A 21859-nucleotide genomic window follows, 5' to 3' on the forward strand; every position below is an offset into this window, starting at 1 on the left:
ATTATTATTTTTTTTTTCTAAAAAAAAAATAATAATCAAAGACCACGGTATGCCCGAAAACCCGGAAAGACACTAATGCAGCATTACCTTACGGCCGATTGACCATACCATTACACACGCCGATCTGATCTGGGGTTGGTCCACTGGGCCATCCATCTCTCCCCCGGCCGATAATCTCTACTTGCAAAGCCACACTCGTTCGGCTGGGACCGCAGAAAACTTTACTTGACTCTTGCGTATCTCCTGGATCTCCGTAAAGGATTGTCACTACTACTCCGTATGATTATCATGGCTATCGAATTCTACCTAGGTACCTCCTAACTCCGTACTGCGTATTAATAATCCTACCCAGTACCTTCCACGACCTTCCAGGTAGTCAATGAAAACTGCGCCACACCCTACAGAGTACGTACCTCTCGTGTCTCTCTGTTGACCCACGATACCACTCACACAACCTCCAGCCCTTACAGATGACATGTTCCCTGATTGGCAATCAAGGGTCGATCGGAGTCTGCAAACGCAGCCCTTTCGTCGATCATCGGGGCCCACTAGCCACATAGGTCGCCGTAGGGCACTAGCCTCTTCTGCAAAGCCACATCATCAGCCACATGTCCCGTGAACTATCAACGGACTTGTCCGGGTTTCTTTCTCCTGCCGCTGCCTGCATCCTCTTATTTGTCTTCCTACCTAGGTGCATGCCCCTTGGGTAATCTTGCCGTTCCCACGTTTTTTTTTTAACCCATGCAGATCTTTCCAACCCTCCCAGCGGCAAACATTCGGGCTTTCCTGGTCGCATTCCCCCCGCCAAGCCCCCCGGTCCAGCACTAACGTATGAATCGTGTTGGTCGTACCGTGGTCGCATACTGGCGGCACGACTCATCCGAACCCTTTCCTTCGTTTCGGCCGGCATCCATGCCAATCCCTTCTCGACCGGCCCATTGCACCTGTTTTCCCTGCCCCGTTGGGAACGCTATACTAGCTCCTGGGGCTATTCTTGCCTATTCTTCCCCCAACAACAACGACAACACATCACCCGTCGGTCAGCTGACCTCGCATCTCATGTCCTGCTGAGCCTGACAGGAAACACCCCCGACGAACCACCATGGTTCGACGCTCGCTTAGATGTGAAGGTATCACTACTCCTGCTGAGCCTCACTCGACTTTGGTGACCACCTGACCGCATCTGAGTCGTCGAGGTCTCCTCCGTAAGCAGGCATTGTACCGAGTACATGTCTGGACTCTCGTTGAATGACGATCATCCCCACGTGGTCGGGAATCTCGACATCTCGACTACCGGACTAACAGTCTTCATCTTCACATGTGAACTCAGCTGGTAGATTTTCGACAGTCAATCAGGTGGCATCCACCTCCTCAGCTCGTAGCCTGACACGACAGCAGCAAGACGACACACTGTCGATCGCATGTGCTTCTCCCCCCCAGTCACCAGCATGACCAGGCCTCCCCTGACCACCCGCCAATCACTCGTAGATAAACATCCCGACCAAGCTCATCTCGGGGTTCTTCTACCCCGTCTCGACCGCTGCCATGGGCCCAGCCCTGGAGCAAAGGCCCACCGGCAGTTGACAGACGACAGCTGAAACCGGTGGCGACAACGGCTGTCTCCCTACACACATACCAACCAGCAGGGAGAAGCTCTCCCCGCCAAGAGACAACATTCCCTGTCATGCCTCGTCCGAAAGAAAACCCCGGACCGGGAACCAGGACATGGAGCTGAGAAACCCGGTAAGCGCATTACGGAGAGCTGTTCCACCGGATCCAGAGCCCCAACGAACGTACGAGCGACATCGGTACGGTGACAAGCAAGAAAAGTAGGAAAGAAAAAGTCTACTGTGGCTGTGGTGGTTGAATCTACCTCCCCTCGCCCTGCCCTATGGAAAGGGCGGGTCCGGGGATGATTGATGGGTGGAATTCGAATTTCCGAACGGCTAAAATCAGCAGCCAGCCGCCAAACCTACACCGACCGACCGATCGAGCGCTCCGCTGACTTCATCTACACGTGGGAAAGGGGGATAATAGCCTTTGAGCCGTCGGAGGATGACTACCAGAACTGGGGGAGCGGGAGATGCCGCGATAGCATGATGTTGGACTTCCCAGTCTGGATGATCGGTTGGGGGTATCCGTTGGTGACGCGATGACATGCACGCTCTAAGTTTTTTTTTTTTACCCTCCCTCTCCTTTCCTATTCACCTCTCGTAAGATTTACCCGAAGTGTTTATGGGCATCGTCTATGGGACTCCGGTCAACGGAGTACAACGTAGCATCCGATAGCCTAGCAAGGATCAACAGGCCAGTCAGCACCTTAACCGTTCGCATGGAAGGGGCACGGGCAGGGGGTCTGTGTGCTGGACGCTGAATTGAATGCACTAATGCAGATGCAAAGTCAAAAAAAAAATTTTCCCTCGAGTTCTGCATGAGTCTCCAGCCAACAACATGCGAGAGGAAGATCCTAGCACAGCCACAAAGCAGGGATCTACAGGAGCCCTGATTGGCCAATACACGGGCGGTAATACCGACGCGGACGATCCATGCGCAGCAGCCAATCGGCATCTCCGTTACTGCAGTAAAAATTCTTCCACGGCTTCTGGAAGCATACCATATGCAGCTAGAAAAAGTTTTCCCCTCGCTTACGGCCCTTCGAATTCTTTCTAGCGGCCTTCCATGCAGCAGTTCCTACTTTAGTCTCATTCCGCTCGGTTGTCCGGATCATAGTGCCAGATTCTTCGAGGCTAGCGATTAGTGTGGAAAATTCTGTCTGTTCGCGTGCCATTCCGTATTCCATTATTAGGACATTCCGACTGTACTTGTCGGCTACATCGATTCTGCCGGATTCTGTTTCCGAGCAACGACAGTAGACGTCTCTACTAGGTACCTAGGTATCTATCTACCGAGGTACTCAATAGACTATCCCCCCTCCGTACTCTGTGCTCTGTCACTTATAGAACTGACACACTGTTCATGTCCCTCATACTGCGTACACCACAGATTTGACTGATGGGTCCATCGGCCCGGTCGATCGATCAAGCCCGGTCGGAACACGGCACCATGGTTCTTCTCGTGTGTCCGTGCAGCATTAGTCTGCTGCCCGACCGTTGGCGTGTCGCGCTGAGGGATTCTCTCCTCCGTATCCCGGACCTGTCGTTATCGCTTGGTTAAAAATAGGACCATAAGCCCTAACATCTCATGTGTCTTACTTGTCTGACTCCATCCTCGAGTCATCCATCGCCGTTATCGCGACTACAACCCTCATCTGACCTCTTCCATTCCAAATAAATAGTAACAATCAGAGACATGCTCTGAATTCCTCCCGTCGGCTGCATGTCTTGCAGCGTCAGCACTTAACGTCTGCCTTCTTTGCACCGCCTCCGGTCTGGACCGACCCTTTTTCTTCGGCCGGTCGGAGTCCAGACCGTCGCTACCCCACGTTCCATACTTGAATTTGTTTACGTACGTGCTTCACCTACAACTGGAGGTCCAGAATCAACCCGAAATGGAACTCTATGCTTTTCAGAATCGTCGTCAAAAATCACAAGAATGGTGCCCCGAAAATCTGCACTATAAATATACTGAAACCCTATCAAAACACGCTCATGCTGCGTCCCCCAGCACCGCCGACCGTGCGTCCTCGTAGAGCGGGGAAATCCCCGTCCAGTGTTGGAACTAGATTGATCCGTTAGCACCTCCGTAGTCAATCAATCAACGACATCCAGCCTGCAACAAAACTCACCTGGTACCAGCCCTGACCCACCAGAACTTCCAGGCCCGGGATTGTGCGCCAGCCGGCGTCCGACGCCAGCTGCATCAGAGCCGTCACCGCCGGCTTATAGGCCATCTCCAGGAGCACGCGCGGCGCCTTCTCGCCAGTCTTGACAATGTCGGCGTCGAGCTCCTGCGCCCGCTCGAACATCCGGCACAGCGTCTCGCGCATGCCCGGGTCGATCGGTCGGTCCGCCGGGATCGTGCCAATGGCCACCTGCGGCACCGTGTCGATCTGCTCGCTGCTATCCACCAGCCGGATGTTGTAGCCCGAGGGGAACGTCTCGGCCATGCTCTGCAGCTTGCCCGCCGAGCGTCCGATGACGTAGATCGGGGAGAAGCCCATGTGGTGGAGCGCGAAGATCGCCGCGCGAGCGGTGCCGCCGCCGCCGACCACCACCGCGCTGGCGTCCTTGTTGGTCCCGTACACCCCCGCATTGCGAAGGGACAGGATCATGCCCTGCCAGTCGGTGTTGTAGCCCACCAGCCGAGTCCCGGCCCCGCTGTTCACCGGCACGACGGTGTTCACCGCTCCGATGATCTCGGCCTCCCGCGCGATCTCGTCCAGCAGGGGCATGATGTCCAGCTTCAGCGGGATGGTCACCGACGCGCCGCCGAAGTTCGGCGAGCGGATGAAGTCCTTCACGTCCTCGGCGTTGGAGGTCTCCAGCCGCGTGTACTCGTGCGGGAGCCCCGACTGGTGGAAGAGTGTGTTGTGGAGGGCGGGCGAACGGGAGCCCGACACCGGGTTCCCGAAGATCGCGAACTGCTTCTGCTTGATCTCGCCCATCAGGGACAGTCCTCGGCGGATCTCCGTGGCCGACAGCTGGCCCGGAGCGGCCTTGAACGGAAGGCTCGGGTGGGACACCGGGGTCATGAAGCCGTTCAGGATGCGGCTCAGTTGTCCGTTGTCACCCATGTTGATGGCAATTATCGGAACGTCGTGAGCCTCCTCGGCCCACGTCTTGAACTTGCGAAGGGCGGTGTTGTCGTCGAGGCTGTTCGCCACGCCGACAAGCTTAATCACGTCGCCATACTCGAGCGCTCGGTTGTAGTACTTGATCCAGGACATGTTCGACCATGACAGCTCGCCCTTGGGGTCGTGGTGCGACGCGATGATCTTCGAGTAGCCTTTGATGTCCGTGACCGCGCGCAGCAGCTCGTCGGGGAATGCGATCTCGAGGTCCACGAATTCGCTGCCAGATCGCATGGCGAGACGGTACAGCTCCATCGCAGCATCGTGAGCGTCATCGGGGAAACGGCCGCCTTGACTCTTGGTGCGGATGGTGAAGATGAGAGGGAGGGAGGTGCGACTGCGAAGGAACGACATCTGCTCGGCCACGTAGTCTACCGAAGGAATGTCGCTATCCGACGCGGGGTCCTTCAGCAGATCGACTCGGAGCTCCACGGCGTCGGAGCCGACGCACACCTTGTCGAGGATATCACTGGCAGAGCGCAGGTCCGGTAGAGTGAGAGACACGAAGAACGAATGCTTCTTCTGCTTGATGATGCTGAGGTTGTCCACTTGGCCAGTGACCACCTTCAGGAAACGCTCAAAGTCTTCCGACGCCCGAGTAAGGCCTCCAGATTTTGCGTGTTGGCTGAAATACTGGATGTTGCTGCACTCGTTGAACCAGGGCTTTCTGCGCAGCCACACGCCCATCATGTCTTCCACGTAGGCCGGGCGGGTCTGGTCAATGGAGAGGAAGTCCATCACCTGCTTGATGTCGCGCATGATAAGAAGGACATTGCCCTTGTTCTTGTGATAGTCGATGAGCAGTTTGCGGGCCTCTGGAATCTCAACGATACCGCCGCCACAAGCAAACACGTGGCCGGTCGAGCGTTCCTTCAGCGTACGTTGCAGGAGAGTCAACTCCGCATCTCTGAATCCTTGCCAACCCCGTTGCTTAATGATCTCGGGGATTGCTATGCCTTCGGTAGTCTCCAGCTCAGTGTCAAGGTCAATGAAGGGTCGGTTCAGGGACTTTGCGACCCATTTCCCGCTCGTCGTCTTTCCAGCTCCCCGCATACCGATGATAAACACGGAAGCATTGGCCTTCTCCGCGCCGGTCAGAACAGGAGCTTCCTCCTCTTTGAGTTCTCTTCCCTCAAGCTTCACGGAGAACAGCTGTCTGAGGGTGTCCCACCAACCGGGCCACGTCTTACCCACACACTCCTTCTCCAAGATGAGGGTAGGCTGGGGAGTAACCAGGGCGAGAACGCTGAAGCTGAACGCGACACGGTGGTCATCGTAGCAGTACACACCACCAGCGGGCTGTCTAAGGGTCGAGCGGTCAATGCCATCGATCTCGAGGCCATCGTCATGTTCACGGCAGACGACCCCGAATTTGGCGAGCTCGTCCTTCATGGCCTTGATTCGGTTGCATTCCTTTACCCGCTGGTTAGCAATACCGTAGATCCGCGTAGTGTGGTTAGACCCATTTCCACGAGCAATGGCTGCGAGGACAGACGCCCCCAGGAAAGCGTCGGTCATGGGCTCCATATCCACATTGGGCAGCGGCCGCAGGATGCCATCAGCCGGTCCGGTAACGGTGGTGGAGGAGTCCGTCTGGGTGACCGTACAGCCCATCGGCCGCAGGACATCAACAGCAAAGCGCGCGTCTCCCTGGAGAGACTTAGAGCCAATGTTGGGGACCGTGCACGTCGTGCCTGATACCGCAGCAATGGCCAGAGGATAGGTAGCCGAACTAGCATCACTCTCAACAATATATTCAGGAGGGTTGACATAGCGACCCTGAGGGATATGGTAGGTGAACTCTTCCGTAGCGGACTTCTGCACCTCGATGCCAAAAGAGCGCATCATCGCGGTGGTCATCTCGATATACGGCTCGGAGATGGGCTTACCGCCCACCAGCTTCAAGGTGACCGGCTCCTTGGCGTAGGGCGCGCACATCAGGAGGGAGGACACGTACTGGGAGGACACCTTGGCAGCCAGGTTGATCCGTCCTCCCGAGAATCCACCGCCTGCACCAATCTTCAGCGGGAGACTTCCCTTCTTCTCCAGGTATTCGATCGAGGCACCGTTGGCCGTCAGAGCGTCGACCAAGTCGCCGATGGGTCTTTGCTTCATGCGGTTGTTGCCGGTCAGGACGCTGTGGTCCACGCCACTAGCAGTTGCAAGAGTCGCAACCGTCGTCAGGAATCGCGAGGCGGTACCGGCGTTTCCGAGGTAGAGGGCCGAAGGACTGGCTTTGATGTCTCCTCCCTTTCCGTTCACCACGAGGACTTCGCCCTCCTCCTCCCAAGAGAAGGTGGCGGCGCCGATCTTCTCCAACGCAGTCATCATGACCTCGGTGTCATCGGAATACAACAGATTCTTGATACGGCACGTTCCCGAGCCCAGTGCGGCCAGAACCAAGGCTCGGTTGGAGATACTCTTTGAGCCGGGAGGAGCACAGACCACATTGGATGCCTTGGAGACACCAGGATGCACCTCAACGCTGGGAGCCAGGACGACGCTGATATCCGCGTTCGGAACCACGCTAGCCTTCGGTTCATACGGCTGGCCGATGGCCGAGAGGAGCACGATCTTCTTCTTGGGGCCGTCGTTCTTCTTGTCGAGGGCCATGTTGAAGAGCAGCTGGTCCACCGAACAGTGCTTGCCGGCGGTCAGCTTGCGAATGCGCGCATCCTTGAGGGAGGTGGGGAGGCCGTAGGCGGCAATACACTTGACAATACGAGCCACGGCGACATTCTTCAGGATACCGAGATGGCGAGCCAGCTCGGCCTCCTTCACCATCCCAATGGCGACACACTCCCCGTGCAGGATCTGAGGGGTCAGGATGGCCTCGATGGCGTGACCGATGGAATGGCCCCAGTTCAGGAGGTTCCGGAGGCCGCCCTCGCGCTCGTCCTCGGAAACGACGTAGGCCTTGTGACGCGCAGAGGCGAGAATGCGAGCCTTGAGGATATCTTCGAGACCAGCGAATCTGTGCTGACCGGGCTTGACTTCACGGCGGACGGCGGACAATATCGTGTTGGCGTTTTCTTCCAATGCGGTGAACTCCTCTTCACTGGAGATCGCTGCCGTCTTAATCACCTCGGCCATCCCGTTGATGAACTCCCGGACGGGGAGCGTCTCCAGGAATTCCAGATCAATGTAGATGCGAGTGGGTTGCCAGATCGCGCCGATCAGGTTCTTTCCCAGCGGGGTATCGATCGCAGTCTTACCTCCAATGGAGGAGTCGACCATGGCGAGAAGAGTAGTCGGGACCTGGACGTAACGGACACCACGCATGTAGGTGGCGGCGATGAAGCCCGTCAGGTCACCGATCACACCTCCACCGAGGGCAATGACCACCGTGTCCCGGCCACATGGGGGGCTCTGACTCAACATCCAATCTTCAATGTCGGCTTTGGTCTGGCGGGACTTGGACACCTCTCCGGGGGGTGCATGGTAGACCAAGAGACGGGGGGACGGGGAGACGCTCGCGGCGGCGGCTTCGAACGATTTCTGGAAGCTGGGGGTATAGATGGAGCCGATATTCGTATCGGTGATGAGGACGTAGGTGGTGGAGGGGCAGCCACTGATCAAGTCCTTGGCGACATAATTGCGCCAGAGACCGAAATCAGCGACAATGCTCTCCTTCCCCAAGATGCTGATTTTCGTAGGTTCGGGCATCGTAGACGATGGTTGTGTGTTATCTGGGGGTGTTCTGTTTCCCTCTGTTTTGATTGTTCCTGATCAGCACGATACACCGACGGTGGACGGAGGGGCACAATGCGGGAGCGACTGAGTCATACTCCAAGTCCCGTACCTTTCAGATCATGCTGTTAACCAGAATGCGAAGATGATCTAGTTCACACCCCAGCAGTTCCTCCACCAAACCAATTGCACACGAAGGTGGAAGGGGGAAGGTAGAAGCTATGGAGGGGGACAACAAGGAGGGAAAATTTCAAAGCAGTGACCAGAGAACGGGAGAAAATTAGCAAGCGGGGGGAGGAGGCGCTATTCAGCTCCGCCGGAAAGAAAAGAACAGAAGGGATTGGCAAGGTGGATCCAAGAGAGAGAGAGAGAGAGAGAGGGAGAGAAGAGAGGGAGAAGGAGAAAGGAGGAAAAGAAGATGATGATGCTCCACACCGCCCGTCGATTCCCTCGATTGACTCAATTGGCTCCGATGTCGCGTCTCTCGGCAAGGGATCGGTGGAGGTCCGGCATTTCAACCATCACAATGTGATGGTTCTACTTCTTTTGACTGGTACGATAAGTGTACAGGACGTCCTACAACGCAAGGTACATAGTGGCATACATATGTCTCTTTTCGTGGTTTTTCCAAACGCCAAATCCTATCCAAAATTCCTCATCCCCTGGATGGTACCTGAGCATGGAGTGGAAAACTCCTCCAGTGGGTAAGGGGAAAAGGGGTCACAGCCCAGCAACATCACTATGTATACACAATAAGAAACAAAAATAAAAAGTCAAACCATCCCGATCGCACTACTAGATCCGAGATCGACAAATCTCAGCCCAACAAATCGAATCCACTTTCGCTCCGTGGTGGTCCTAGTACCGACCATATCCACCCGAGTTTCTCGAGCCATAGTGGTCCCGGCTGGAATACCCTCCTCGCTGATACCCTCCACCCCGTCCAGGCGGGTTTGGTCGATATCCATGTTGATTGAATCCGTATCCATCGCCGTACAACCCCTGATTGCGTCCGTAGTAGTCTCCTCCGCCGCCATACCCGCCTCGAGGAGGATATCCGCCTCGACCTCCACCACGTGGAGGAGGTGGTGGCCCTCGGGAGTATCCTGTGGAGCCAGGCGCCGGAGGTGTCCAGCCAGCCGGCATCATGGGAGCCCCAGCCGCGGCATTAGCGCCAGGCATAAACTTTGGATCGAGATGCGCAGCGAAGGGGTTCGGCCGGTCGCTGGCATAGTTGATCCGGCCACCGCGGTTCCCATTGTTTCGGAATGGAGCGCCTCCAAAGGACCGGCCCGAGTGGTTCGCCTTCGACTTCACGGCCTGGATGTCTCCTTGGTCCAATGCAGGTGGGGGGAATTTCACTCCCCGAAGCAGCATAGATTTGTGAATATGGGAAGATTTGGGAATCTCATAGTTAACCCTGGCGACGGTGTTAGTGGAGGTCGAGAGATGGGTAGTCAAAAGTGGACGGTGGTACTCACGTCAAAGACCGATCTTCATCCAAAGTGGGCATGCCGTACTCTTCCAACGACGACACTAAAGAGCTGTGCGGGATATAGGTGTCGTTCTTTTCAACTTTACCCGCCAGCCCCTCGCTCACTCGCATGTTCAGCTTGTACTTGGGAGCACCCTGCTTCTTAGAGTAGAAATTCCCCACTATATCCTGATAGAGTGGATGTCCATCAGAGATCAATAAGACATCCCGTCCCACACAATTCCGAAGCCTCTCCTCATCGGACAGGAGAGGATACTTCTTCTCCATTGCGGTCAGGAGCCGCTTTTCATCAATGAATGGCAGCAACACAACCCCTTGCCAAGCGAACTTCTTCCCATTGAGATCCACGGCAAAGTCTTCCGGATAGAAATCGATGATCTCACTGTCGGGATCCTTCATGAGGTCGTGGAAGACCTCCGGAATAGCATGGTTAGAGGACGCCGGGAGAACGCCCATCAACTGCTCGAACGGTTTGAACGGCGTTCCCTTCTCAAACGACGAGACCATGTCCGCGATATCCACAAAGTCGGCCGCAAAAGGCGCATAATGATAGGGATAGTACCAAGTCCAGGAGGGACACCCCTGGAAGTAATACAGCAGGACCCAAGCAAGACCCTCGGCGTAGGCCCGCGCAACCTTGTGCCGGAATTCCTTGTCTTCAGGATCAACGCCAAACTTCTGCTCGTAATAGCGGTCCGCATAACCTTCTTCCCACAGACGAACAGTGTCGGGCGGCATCTCGTCATCCTTATTCGGCTTAGGCGTCTCCGAACCTGGGGTCTCCTCTCCACCATTCTTCTCATCAGCCTTTCTTTTACCAAGGACGGACGGGGAAGTCGGTTCGGCGGCCTCATCCGCAGGGGGCTCTTCCGAATTCTCGGGGGGCGCATCCTCCGAAGAGCCTTTCATAAGCTTGCTCTTCAGGACAGCCGCGGCACTCTTGTTGGCTGCGTTGGCTCGGTAGACAGCTCCTCGGTTGACAACCATGCTCTGGGTGAGCTCTCTCGTCTCGCGCGACAGCTCTCCTCGGCCAGGTGTGATCAGCTCAAGCCCACTGGGGGGCGCCGGGCCACCTCCACTGCCACGCGATCGGTTGTTGGCGGGCGGTTCATAAGCATCATAAGACGGCGAGCCACGTCTCTGTCTCTTAGAGCGTTCCTCTCGTTGTTGTGCTTCTTGCTTGCGTCGTCTTTCGTTTGCAGCCTTCCTCTCCTCGGCTTGTCTACGACGGCGGAAAATCGCATCTTCTTGCTTGGCCAGACCCTGAAGGATGAGCTGAGCCCGTTTGAAATCAACGTGCCCATCCTTTGTCAAGTAGCCGCCCATGGCGGGAATGTTATCACGCCAGATTGCTATCAACGTATCGATGCCATTCTCACGAATGTCTAACGATGGCAAGTGTGGAAGGAAATCATTTCCCACGAAGAAGCACATGAAAACCCAATCATCCAACGCCCGCTCGAGGTCGAAGGGAAAAGGCTGATTGGGCACATACAGCTCGACGGCAAGATACTCTCGGAGAATAGAGACATTAAGCCAGATGAATGGTTTCAACGACGTTCCATTCTGCTTCTCATCAAATTCTCCACTCTTCTCCTTCGGCCGACCTCTACATTCTTCGGCCTTGTGTCCTACTTGGCCGCAGAGGTGACAGGTGCGTGCCTTGGATTCCTGGAAAAAGACATCTTCTCGCAATACCCGGAAGTAGGGCTCGTGCGTGGCAAGACCCAACATAATCAAGTCAGCGTCCTGTACGTTGATCAGTTAGCATTCGATCAAGGGGTGGGGTGTCGGTCGTTGATCAACGTACCAATCCATAGATAACGTGGCGTGTATTTGGATCATGTTCAGGATCCGCGCGCTGAGAACGAACAAACTCCATAATCTTGTGCTCTCCCTCTCCAGGAACGGTCGCATCGGAAATGATGATTTTCAGCTGCTCCGGGTCAGAACTGAGGTTACCACGATCGAGGGAATGCGGAAGATGAAGCTGACCTTTTCCCAAGCGGGGTCCGTGTTGAGCTTGTAGGCAATCCAGTAACGCAGAGAGGCGGCAAGAATATCCATGAATGGTGTTCCTGGAGTGATGACATTGCTGTCCCAAGTCTTCTGAATGACCTCTTCCTGGAGATCCTGGCCCGCTTTGTTGCCATTCTGCTTCGCCTGCAGTTTGCGAAACTCCTCTTTCTTCTCGTCGGCTTCTTTGGCCTCCTGCGCGGAGCGGAAACGACGTGCGCGCTGTTGGTTCATCTTTGCACGTGGTGCGACGCCATCTATCATGAAGGACTCGCGGTCAGCCAAGCATTTCCATAGTGACACTCCACAGCATGGGGTTATACGCACCAACGGCGATCATCAGAAGTTTTCTCGGGCGCACCATGTTCACGACCCGATCAGTGTATTTGAAGATCTCCAGCATCATCTCCTGCTCGTTTGCCGGGGGAGGCTTCCCCTCCGGATGGGTACACGGATGGACAATACCATTCATGTCCAGGTACAAATTATCCATCTCATCTCCGTTGGGATTTGGGCGCGTTGTATCGACTGGGACCTCTTCGCCGTTGACTTCATAGGGACGCTCCTCGATCACCGGCGAGATGATCTTGGGGTATTTGTTGGAGAGCCATCGGAACAAGGCTGGAACACCCATGGCGGCAGGTGCGACTGGGCGCGAGGAAGGAGACGGTCGAGAACGGGTGGATTAAATCGAAAGTCAACACGGTTTGCAGCTGCGCTGCATGGGCGGCGGCCGCTGGCACTTGGGGATCTCGGAAGAGCTTTCGCGGGTCGTATCGCTCGCGGGTCGCAACGTTCGAGAACTTCCACAGCGAACAACACGATATTCTGCCCGAAGAGAATGCGCAGGTGTAACAGTTCAGAGAAAAACGGAGGAAAATAGCAGACGCCCTCAGTGGGAGGTGCAAGGGCGATGGGGGTGAGACTCGGAAGTCTCTGCGATGCTGCGCGCGGAATGAATGACCCAATGAATTTCGGCTGTTCGGGGCTTCTCTTATCGCGGTTCCGGGGAGGTCGCCTTCACCTGTCTTTGTCGAGAACCTAGTAGTAAGTATAGTTGACGAAGACCACTAGGAGGTCAAGTTCTTTGATTCTTGAAATGGCGCCTTGAGATGTCTGATTAATTATCTACTCCGGATTTGGTTTTACGTGAGGCTCTCATTATATATCCCGCAAAACATACCGAAGTATTTACTTCTAGCATAAAGACCGACAATGAATACATTACCTAGCGAGGTTTAAACTGTATCTTTGGATAAGTCTACAAGCATACTAGCCATCAACTAGTTGGTGTTCTTTGATTCTAATACCCAGCAGACAATACAGGATTATGTGTAGAAGTAAAACAGAGCAGTCACCTGACCCGCTTAAAGCAGCCACATCCACAATAGGAAATCGTCCGGTGCTGCCTGAACGGCGGGCAGTTCCATCACTTGCCTATCTGGGGAGCGTCATCGCAGCTCCGAAGAGAACAGCTCAGCCGCTTCCAACCTGCCCTGCGGTCTACACCACACTTACCCCCCCACACCACGGTTGGAGCTCGGCCTCACCTGTGTTCCATGCTAACCAATTGCTACGCCCTTGGCTGGCGGTGACCATGAGATTACGAGCCACCATTTGCGATGTTCCGAATACTCGAATCGCAGGCGCCGGCCAAACAAACGGCCACGGATACAATCAACACCCTTACCAATCGACTCCAAAGTGCCACATTGCTTGAGGACCGTCGCGCAGCGATCCAGGGTCTGCGGAGCTTTGCGAAGACCTATCCTGCATCGGTTGCGTCGGGTGCGCTGCGGCCCCTGATCAGCAGCCTGCGTGATGACCGAGAAGATGTCGACACGCTCAAGGTGGTCCTGGAGACCCTGCTGATGCTGTTTTCTCCCGACGAAAACAGTGTGAGTGCCTTCAATGAGAGACGAAACGGGGCTCGTGTGTACTGATCTCCGGTTTAGCCAGAAGCCTCGGATGAAATTGCTCTTTGGCTCTCGGATGAGTTCACCCAGGTACAGATGTCTCTCGCGCCACGCTGTTTCATTCTACTAACGGAGTGAAAGCGACAAGATAATATTACAGCCCTCCTCGACCTACTCGATACCCGTGAATTCTATTCCCGCCTCTATTCTTTGCAATTGATGTTCCAGATCTCGAGCGCACGCCCCGAAAGAACGCAGGAGTGTATATTAACAGCCCCATTGGGAATTCCCCGACTAGTCAGTGCTCTGGGGGATGCGAGAGAGCCAGTGCGAAACGGTTCGCTTCCATTCGTCCTTTCGGAAGCTGCCTGATCCTTTGCTGACGGTACCTCTTATCTAGAAGCACTACTGCTCCTCATTGCCTTGACCCCAGCCTCGGAAGAATTTCAGAAACTCGTCGCCTTCGAAAATGCGTTCGATCTCATATTCTCCCTCATAGAAGTGGAAGGTGCCTTGTCGCATGGTTCGGAAGTCGTCGAAGACTGTCTATCCTTGCTCGCCAATCTTCTGCGATTGAATATCTCCAACCAGTCGTACTTCCGGGAGACGGGATGTGTACAGAAATTGACAAAGTTGCTTGTCGACGTCAACCAGGAGCAAGAATCTGGGGAACCCACGCCCCAGTGGACGCTGGCATCGCGGGACAAAAACATTTGGGGTCTGCTGGTTATCGTCCAGTTGTTCTTGGTTAGGGGTGCGGTGAACACCGCTGCCAACCAACTGGCCTTTTGGAAAAATGGTGTCATGGAACAGGCGCTCAGTGTTGCCTTCGGCCAAAAGTTCAGCGTCAATGTTACGTCCAAGGTTCGCCAGTCACCACCATACATTGACCCGACTTTTTTGAGACTAACACATGTAGGCACTTTCTACTTGTGCCGACTTGATTCGCGGAAATCAGCCCCTACAGGAGCAGTTTGGAGACGTTGAAGTTATCTGGGGCTCCCAACCTGCCGAGGGTACCACGAATGGCGTCCAAAGAATCAATGTTATTGAGGCATTGCTCAAGATGTCCCTGGAACCAGCCCCCCTCCAGTTCCTAGATGCCCGTCTGGCTGGGTGCGAGTGTGTCAAAGCGTTCTTTACGAACCATTCCGGCATACGCATCCATGTTTTACGAAGAGCAATTGATGGACATGTCAGTGGACAGGATCAGATTCCAAATATTCTGACCGCCCTGTTGACCCCCCCGGAGTCTCGCGGGAATGCTGACCCATATCAAACATGGATGGCCTCCGTTCTTTTGTTCCACCTCCTCTTTGAGAATGCCGAGGCGAAATCAATCGCCATGAGTGTTACCGAGGGCGATGCTGAAAATGGCGAAGAAGTCATCACTTGCATTCAGACGATCCTGGGCAACCTGATAACCGGCATGCAGCGGGGGGATGACGAAAGAATCTCTTTGGGATATCTCATGCTGCTATGTGGTTGGCTGTTCGAAGAACCAGATGCCGTGAACGATTTTCTTGGGGAGGGGAGCAGCATTCAGAGTCTATTGCAGGAAATCAAGCATCGGAACGTCTCCAATGTGCTTTTATCGGGCCTCTGCACAGTTCTGCTTGGCATTGTTTATGAGTTCTCCTCTAAGGACTCTCCAATCCCTCGCAAGACACTCCACAAGCTTTTGATCGAACAGCTTGGACGTGAACAGTACATCGACAAGATCACGAAACTTCGGGAGACACCGGCCGTACGAGATTTTGAAGTCCTTCCGCAAACCGTGGGCGGTCAGTTCGAGGGAGGCCTCCCGGAAATTTTCTTTGACCGAATGTTCGTCGATTTCCTCAAGGATAACTTTGGTCGCTTGATCCGTGCGATTGATCGCGAACCCGGACTGGAGATCTCGGTCATCACCAATGGTGTTGAGCGAGGAGTTTCGCGGGAACTGGTTGATTCGCTGAAGGCTGACTTGGAAGAGAAAGCCCAGACGCTTCAAAAGCTCGAGTCCGATATTCTTATCTTGCAGAACAAGTTTGAGCATGAACAGCTCGAACATAGGAAGACGAAAGAATCGAACACCATGGAGGCCTCTAAGATCCAACAGGCCCATGAGGCGCTGCAGAGGAGTCATGAGCAGGAGCTGGCTGCATTACAAGAACAGCACCAACATGCTAAAAATGAGCTCCTCAAGCAACACGGTGAACAGCTTCGTGCCATTGACAGGCAACTGAAAGAAACTTCGTCTGACTACGAGCGAAAGAGTCACAAAGTGAGAGAGCACCATGAGGCCGAAGTGGCCGATTTCCAGAAGAGAATCCGGTCACTTGAGTTGGAAATTGCGCGTATCAAGGATCAGAATGCAAGTGAGGTGACGAGCCTGAATGCCACTGTCCAGGCGCTGCAGTCGGATGCGGATAATGCTAAGAACCAGCATGTGGCCGAAGTTTTGGACCTGCAGGGCACCATACAGGACCTCCAGTCCGAGCTGAATTCGAATAAAGACCGTCATGCAGCGGAAGTATCCGAACTCAATAAGACTGTCCAGAAATTGCACTCTGAGATTGAAGGTGGCAAAGAGCAACGTTCTGCTGAAGTTTCCAGTCTCAATGAGACGGTTCACAAGCTGCAGTCCGAGCTTGATGCAGGCAAAAAGCGACATGAGACGGAGCTCGAAGAGCTCAAGTCTGAGAATGATAGCTTACAGAAAGAACTAGCCTCTGCCAAAGAGAAATCTGTACAAGATATCGAAGCTGTGCGGGAGGAGTACGCTACTAAGTGCTCTACGCTAGAGAAGCAGGTCCAAGAGGCAGAGCGCAAAGCACACACGACAAAGGATGATACGAAAAGATCAGACAAGGCCCTCGAAGAAATGCGAAAAGAGTTGGAGAAGGCTAAGTCTGAAGCCAAGGAGCAGGAGGAGGCTCGCAAGGCCCTTGAAGACATGCGGAAAGAACTGGAAAAAGCCAAATCTGAAGCCAAGAAGCAGGAGGAGGCTCGCAAGGCTCTTGAGGAAGTCCAAAAAGAGCTGGAGAAGGCTAAGTCTGAAACGAAAGAGAAGGAAGAAGCCCGTCAGGCCGCCCAATCCGAACTCGAAGATCTCCTCATTGTATTTGGAGACTTGGAAGCCAAGAGAAATGAGGACAAGGTAAGATTGACCCCTGAACTGCCGATAGTGAAGTTATTAATGCCATTCTTTAGAAACGCCTCAAGGACCTTGGACAGGAGGTATCTGAAGCCGAGGAGGATGACGATGACGATGATGACGAGGAGGAATAGGGCGCGCCCTAGATATGTAGCCTCTGCAGGGGGCCTAACGCCACTTCATTCAATGAAACTGGACCTTATGCTTGGTTCAATTTTGTACGCAAGCCACACGGAATGTGGTACTGTGAGATATTGAAAATGTTGATATAGACCATGTAGAGGAAATGAATCCAGGTAACGGCTTGATGAAGAGTGTTCTGATAGGGATCAGGTTTATCCTTAGGGGAGCAGCGTCTGCAGTGTTTTCCCCTCCATGTGAACGACATCTCGCTGCGGGTTCTATAACATCGTAGGTGAGTGGTATGAAACAGCCTATATCCGCGAAGTCTGCGGTCTACGCCGCGTATACTTGGTCCACTAACAAACGTCTAAAATCATTGTAACTAACGTAGTTATTACGTTTGTATCAAAAATAAAATATAAAAAAAGGCATTACGTGACCAGCAGGCGAAAAGAATCAGTAATTTAATGAGGTGAGACGGATTGTAGGGCACACCTCCTGTCCACTATACGTATGTTCTTTATCGTCCGTTACATACAACTATCTATCATTAATGAACTGTCCTATCCATAAATAGGTGATAGCATTCCTTTCAGGGTCATACGCCCTACTAGATCTTCCTATTGAGTCATGATCCATCTTGTAGTTGGTGTCGTGCCTCAGGCTCCAAGGCTTGGCACAATTTTTCGCGGGGTGACTCAACTTCGGCTGCATCTTTTTTTAATCTACCCCGCGGCCAACCCCTCCGTGCCTCAATCGCCACGACCTCGACTGCACCGCACGCCCGTCATGTCGTCCATTGATTTCCCTGCCGAGGAGGAAACAATCCTCCAGAGATGGAGGGAGATCAACGCCTTCAGGAGGCAAGTCGAGCTCTCCCAGGGTCGCAAACCATACACTTTCTTTGACGGCCCGCCGTTCGCTACCGGCCTCCCCCATTATGGTCACCTGCTGGCCTCAACCATCAAGGATATTATTCCCCGTTACTGGTCTATGAAGGGCCACTATGTTGAGCGACGTTTCGGCTGGGACACGCACGGTGTGCCCATTGAATATGAGATCGACAAGAAGCTGGGCATGTCGGGTCTGGAGGCCGTGGAGAAGTTGGGAATTGAGCAGTACAACGCCGAGTGTCGCGCTATTGTCATGAGGTTCGCTGCCGAATGGCGTGAGACTATCGAGCGTCTTGGTCGTTGGATTGACTTTGACAATGACTACAAGGTTCGTGATCTTGCTTTTGCTTCTTTCGCCTTCACCCCGCTCCTCTGTTCGACCACCTGGAATGCGTAGAATGGCGGACGTGGACTTGAAAGGACCATATTGACACACATTTCCCTCGAAATAGACTATGAACCCATCTTTTATGGAATCGGTCTGGTGGGTCTTCAAGCAGCTCTTTGACAAGGGCCTTGTCTACAGAGGGTACCGTGTTATGCCCTATTCGACCGCCCTCAACACTCCTCTGAGCAACTTTGAAGCGCAACAAAACTACAAGGATGTCCAGGATCCTGCCGTTGTCGTTACGTTCCCTCTGGTGAATGATCCTGAGACGTGTCTGCTGGCATGGACCACTACCCCCTGGACCCTGCCCATGAACACTGCACTTGCAGTCAACCCCAACTTCGAGTACATCAAGATCCTGGACGAGGCTTCTGGAAAGCACTATGTCATCCTTGAATCTCTGCTTCGCACTCTCTACAAGGATCCCAAGAAGGCCAAGTTTAAGATCGTCGACCGATTTAAGGGATCGACCATGAAAGACTGGAAGTATGAGCCTCTTTTCAAGTACTTCTACGATGAGTTCAAAGACTACGGTTACCGTGTGTTGAATGCCGAGTATGTTACGGCTGAAGATGGTACTGGTATTGTCCACCAGGCACCTGCTTTTGGTGAAGATGATTACAAGGTCGGACTTGAGGGCGGCGTCATTTCCGACACGCGCGCCCCTCCTAATCCCGTGGACGACACTGGCTGCTATACTGCTGAGGTCTCGGACTTCGTAGGCCAGCATGTCAAAGCCGCTGACAAGGCGATCATCAAGCACCTGAAGGGGACCGGCCGTCTGATTGTTGACAGTCAGATTACTCACAGCTATCCTTTCTGCTGGCGTTCGGATACTCCCTTGATCTACCGGGCTGTCCCCGCCTGGTTCGTCAAGATTGGACCTATCATCCCCAAGATGCTTGAGGGTATTGAGGAATCCCACTGGGTGCCGTCATTTGTTAAGGAGAGACGGTTTGCCAGCTGGATTCAGAACGCGCGCGACTGGAATATTTCCCGGAACCGCTTCTGGGGTACTCCTCTGCCCCTGTGGGTCAGTGACGACTTCAAGGAGATTGTGGCCGTTGGCAGCGCCGAGGAACTCAAGCAACTCAGCGGTTATGAGGGAGAAATCACCGATCTCCACCGCGATAAGGTGGACAAGATTACCATCCCAAGCAAACAAGGCAAGGGTGTTCTCCGTCGTGTAAGCGAAGTCTTCGACTGCTGGTTTGAGTCTGGTAGCATGCCCTATGCTTCTCAGCACTATCCGTTCGAAAACAAGGAGCAGTTCGAGAAGGGCTTCCCCGGTGATTTCATTGCCGAGGGGTTGGACCAAACCCGTGGCTGGTTCTACACTTTGACTGTCCTGGGCACTCATTTGTTCGGCCGCTTGCCCTTCAAGAACTGTGTCGTGAACGGAATTGTCCTCGCTGAGGATGGAAAGAAGATGTCTAAGAGACTGAAGAACTACCCCGACCCATCCTTGATCATGCAAAAGTATGGCTCTGATGCTCTCCGTCTTTATTTGATCAACTCCCCCGTTGTTCGTGCGGAGCCTCTTAGATTCAAGGAATCTGGAGTTAAGGAGATTGTTGCCAAGGTCCTTCTCCCTCTGTGGAACAGTTACAAGTTCTTCGAGGGCCAAGCTGCCCTGTTTAAGAAGAACAACGGCATCGATTATGTTTTCGACCCCAAGGCGGAGGCTACCAATACCAACGTCATGGATCGCTGGATCCTGGCTAGCTGCCAGAGTCTGCTCAAGTTTGTCAACGAGGAGATGGCAGGATACCGTCTATACACCGTCGTGCCTCGACTGCTTGAGCTGATCGATAACACCACCAATTGGTACATCAGATTCAACCGCAAGCGTCTGAAGGGTGAGAATGGTGTCGACGATACCCAGCATGCTCTCAACACCCTCTTTGAGGTCCTCTATATCCTGGTCCGTGGCCTTGCTCCGTTCACTCCCTTCATCACCGACACCATCTACCTCCGTCTCCTCCCCCATATTCCTGAGTCGCTGCGCCCGGAAGATAGCCGGAGTGTTCACTTCCTTCCCTTCCCTGAGGTGCGGGAGGAGCTTTTCGATGAGGTCGTTGAGAGAAGAGTGGCTCGAATGCAGAAGGTCATTGAGATGGCTCGACTCTCTCGTGAGCGTCGTTCGCTTGGATTGAAGACTCCTCTGAAGACGCTGGTCGTTATCCACCAAGACCAACAATATCTGGACGATGTGAAGTCCTTGGAAGGTTATATTCTGGAGGAGATCAACCTCCAAGAACTCGTCTTGTCTACTGACGAGGAGAAATACAACGTCCAGTACAGTGTCTCTGCCGACTGGCCCACCCTTGGAAAGAAGCTCAAGAAGGATGCCCAGAAGGTCAAGAAGGCTCTGCCTACCCTAACTAGCGATGATGTGAAGAAGTTTGTGGCCGAGAAGAAGATGCTAGTTGATGGCATTGAGCTTGTAGAGGGCGATCTCTTGGTGAAGCGTGGCTTGAAGGAGGACGAGTCATCGAAGGATATGGAGCCCAACACCGATGCTGATGTCCTTACTATCTTGGATGTCAGCATCCATCCCGAGCTGGCCCAGCAAGGACTGGGTCGTGAGATCGTCAACCGCCTGCAGCGTCTTCGTAAGAAGGCTGGCCTGGTGCCCACTGATGATGTGAAGATGGAGTATGTTGTTCTCTCTGACCCGGACAACATCGGCATCAGTCAAGCCTTCGAGACGCAGGCCAGCCTCATCGAGAAGGCGGTGCGCCGGCCGGTTGAGCGGTATGAGGTGGTTGATGGGAAGACCCCTAGCGGCGAGCAGGTAGGCATCATCATGCAGGAGGAGCAGGAAGTACAGAAGGCGACTTTCCTGCTGCGCTTGCTCAAACTTTAGACTTTTTCCTTTTGACTTTTTGACGGTGATTATGTTTGAAGACACGAGAACGACGGCATAAAAATCCCATTGTTGATATAGTAGACGTAGTGCTAGCTTTTCGTCATAAATATCTACACTACTTTGTTTCATGCTGTATGAATTCATTATAGCTTCATAACTGTACAAATAGACCAGCCGGTCAGAACGCCTAACCATGCAAATTCCCTTACACCCTGGATACTAGGTGGGAACGGTCACACCTTCTTTGATGCCGCCTGCATAACCAACAGTCGGTCAGAACGTCTGTCTATAAATTGCAGGGGCATTGCCATACCAAAAAGCAATCTTTCAGCTGCATGAACTCTTTGGCGCACATATCTTTGTGCACTGCATTGTAATCGGCGACAATGCATTTGCCATACGCGGCGGCCTATGACCGTGGTCAGCCTGCATTCCTGCTGGTGGCTGGACGTGAAATGAACTTGCCTCTGCAGAGCACTTGGCCGTGGCCTTTGCAAATTTCTCAACGGGCCGCGTCCGTGTTGCTGGCATTTTGTTCTGGTTAGATCTTCCTTGAGATGATGCAATGCGAGTTGTT

General features: G+C 53.7%; 5 protein-coding genes across 5 annotated transcripts; 2 read left to right on the forward strand and 3 right to left on the reverse strand.

Moving 5' to 3' along the window:
• Nucleotides 1-3239: 3239 nt before the first annotated feature.
• Nucleotides 3240-8693, reverse strand: BDV59DRAFT_144799 (pentafunctional protein ARO1). Its single transcript, XM_073687246.1, has 2 exons — nucleotides 3746-8693; nucleotides 3240-3678 (listed from the first exon to the last, which is right to left on the reverse strand). Exons 1-2 carry the CDS (start codon nucleotides 8414-8416, stop codon nucleotides 3607-3609), a joined length of 4743 nt encoding a protein of 1580 aa, XP_073550587.1. The 5' UTR covers nucleotides 8417-8693; the 3' UTR covers nucleotides 3240-3606.
• A 530-nt stretch (nucleotides 8694-9223) lies between these two features.
• rat1 (5'->3' exoribonculease Dhp1) lies at nucleotides 9224-13123 on the reverse strand. The gene is made up of 5 exons (XM_073687245.1): nucleotides 12279-13123; nucleotides 11931-12208; nucleotides 11746-11871; nucleotides 9922-11684; nucleotides 9224-9860 (listed from the first exon to the last, which is right to left on the reverse strand). The coding sequence occupies exons 1-5, from the start codon at nucleotides 12583-12585 to the stop codon at nucleotides 9299-9301; spliced, it is 3036 nt and encodes a 1011-aa protein (XP_073550588.1). The 5' UTR covers nucleotides 12586-13123; the 3' UTR covers nucleotides 9224-9298.
• A 280-nt stretch (nucleotides 13124-13403) lies between these two features.
• Nucleotides 13404-14276, forward strand: BDV59DRAFT_144854 (putative intracellular protein transport protein (UsoA)). Its single transcript, XM_073687247.1, has 3 exons — nucleotides 13404-13849; nucleotides 13907-13957; nucleotides 14009-14276. The coding sequence occupies exons 1-3, from the start codon at nucleotides 13574-13576 to the stop codon at nucleotides 14237-14239; spliced, it is 558 nt and encodes a 185-aa protein (XP_073550589.1). The 5' UTR covers nucleotides 13404-13573; the 3' UTR covers nucleotides 14240-14276.
• A 3593-nt stretch (nucleotides 14277-17869) lies between these two features.
• BDV59DRAFT_173222 (isoleucine--tRNA ligase ILS1) lies at nucleotides 17870-21399 on the forward strand. Its single transcript, XM_073688851.1, has 2 exons — nucleotides 17870-18350; nucleotides 18475-21399. The coding sequence occupies exons 1-2, from the start codon at nucleotides 17919-17921 to the stop codon at nucleotides 21277-21279; spliced, it is 3237 nt and encodes a 1078-aa protein (XP_073550590.1). The 5' UTR covers nucleotides 17870-17918; the 3' UTR covers nucleotides 21280-21399.
• On the reverse strand, nucleotides 21400-21846 carry BDV59DRAFT_173223 (uncharacterized protein). Its single transcript, XM_073688852.1, has 3 exons — nucleotides 21748-21846; nucleotides 21596-21691; nucleotides 21400-21536 (listed from the first exon to the last, which is right to left on the reverse strand). The coding sequence occupies exons 1-3, from the start codon at nucleotides 21811-21813 to the stop codon at nucleotides 21516-21518; spliced, it is 183 nt and encodes a 60-aa protein (XP_073550591.1). The 5' UTR covers nucleotides 21814-21846; the 3' UTR covers nucleotides 21400-21515.
• Between the last annotated feature and the right edge of the window lie 13 nt (nucleotides 21847-21859).

This window comes from Aspergillus ambiguus (genome assembly GCF_047715705.1).
Source record: "Aspergillus ambiguus strain CBS 117.58 unplaced genomic scaffold BDV59scaffold_6, whole genome shotgun sequence".
Lineage (NCBI taxonomy): Eukaryota > Fungi > Ascomycota > Eurotiomycetes > Eurotiales > Aspergillaceae > Aspergillus > Aspergillus ambiguus.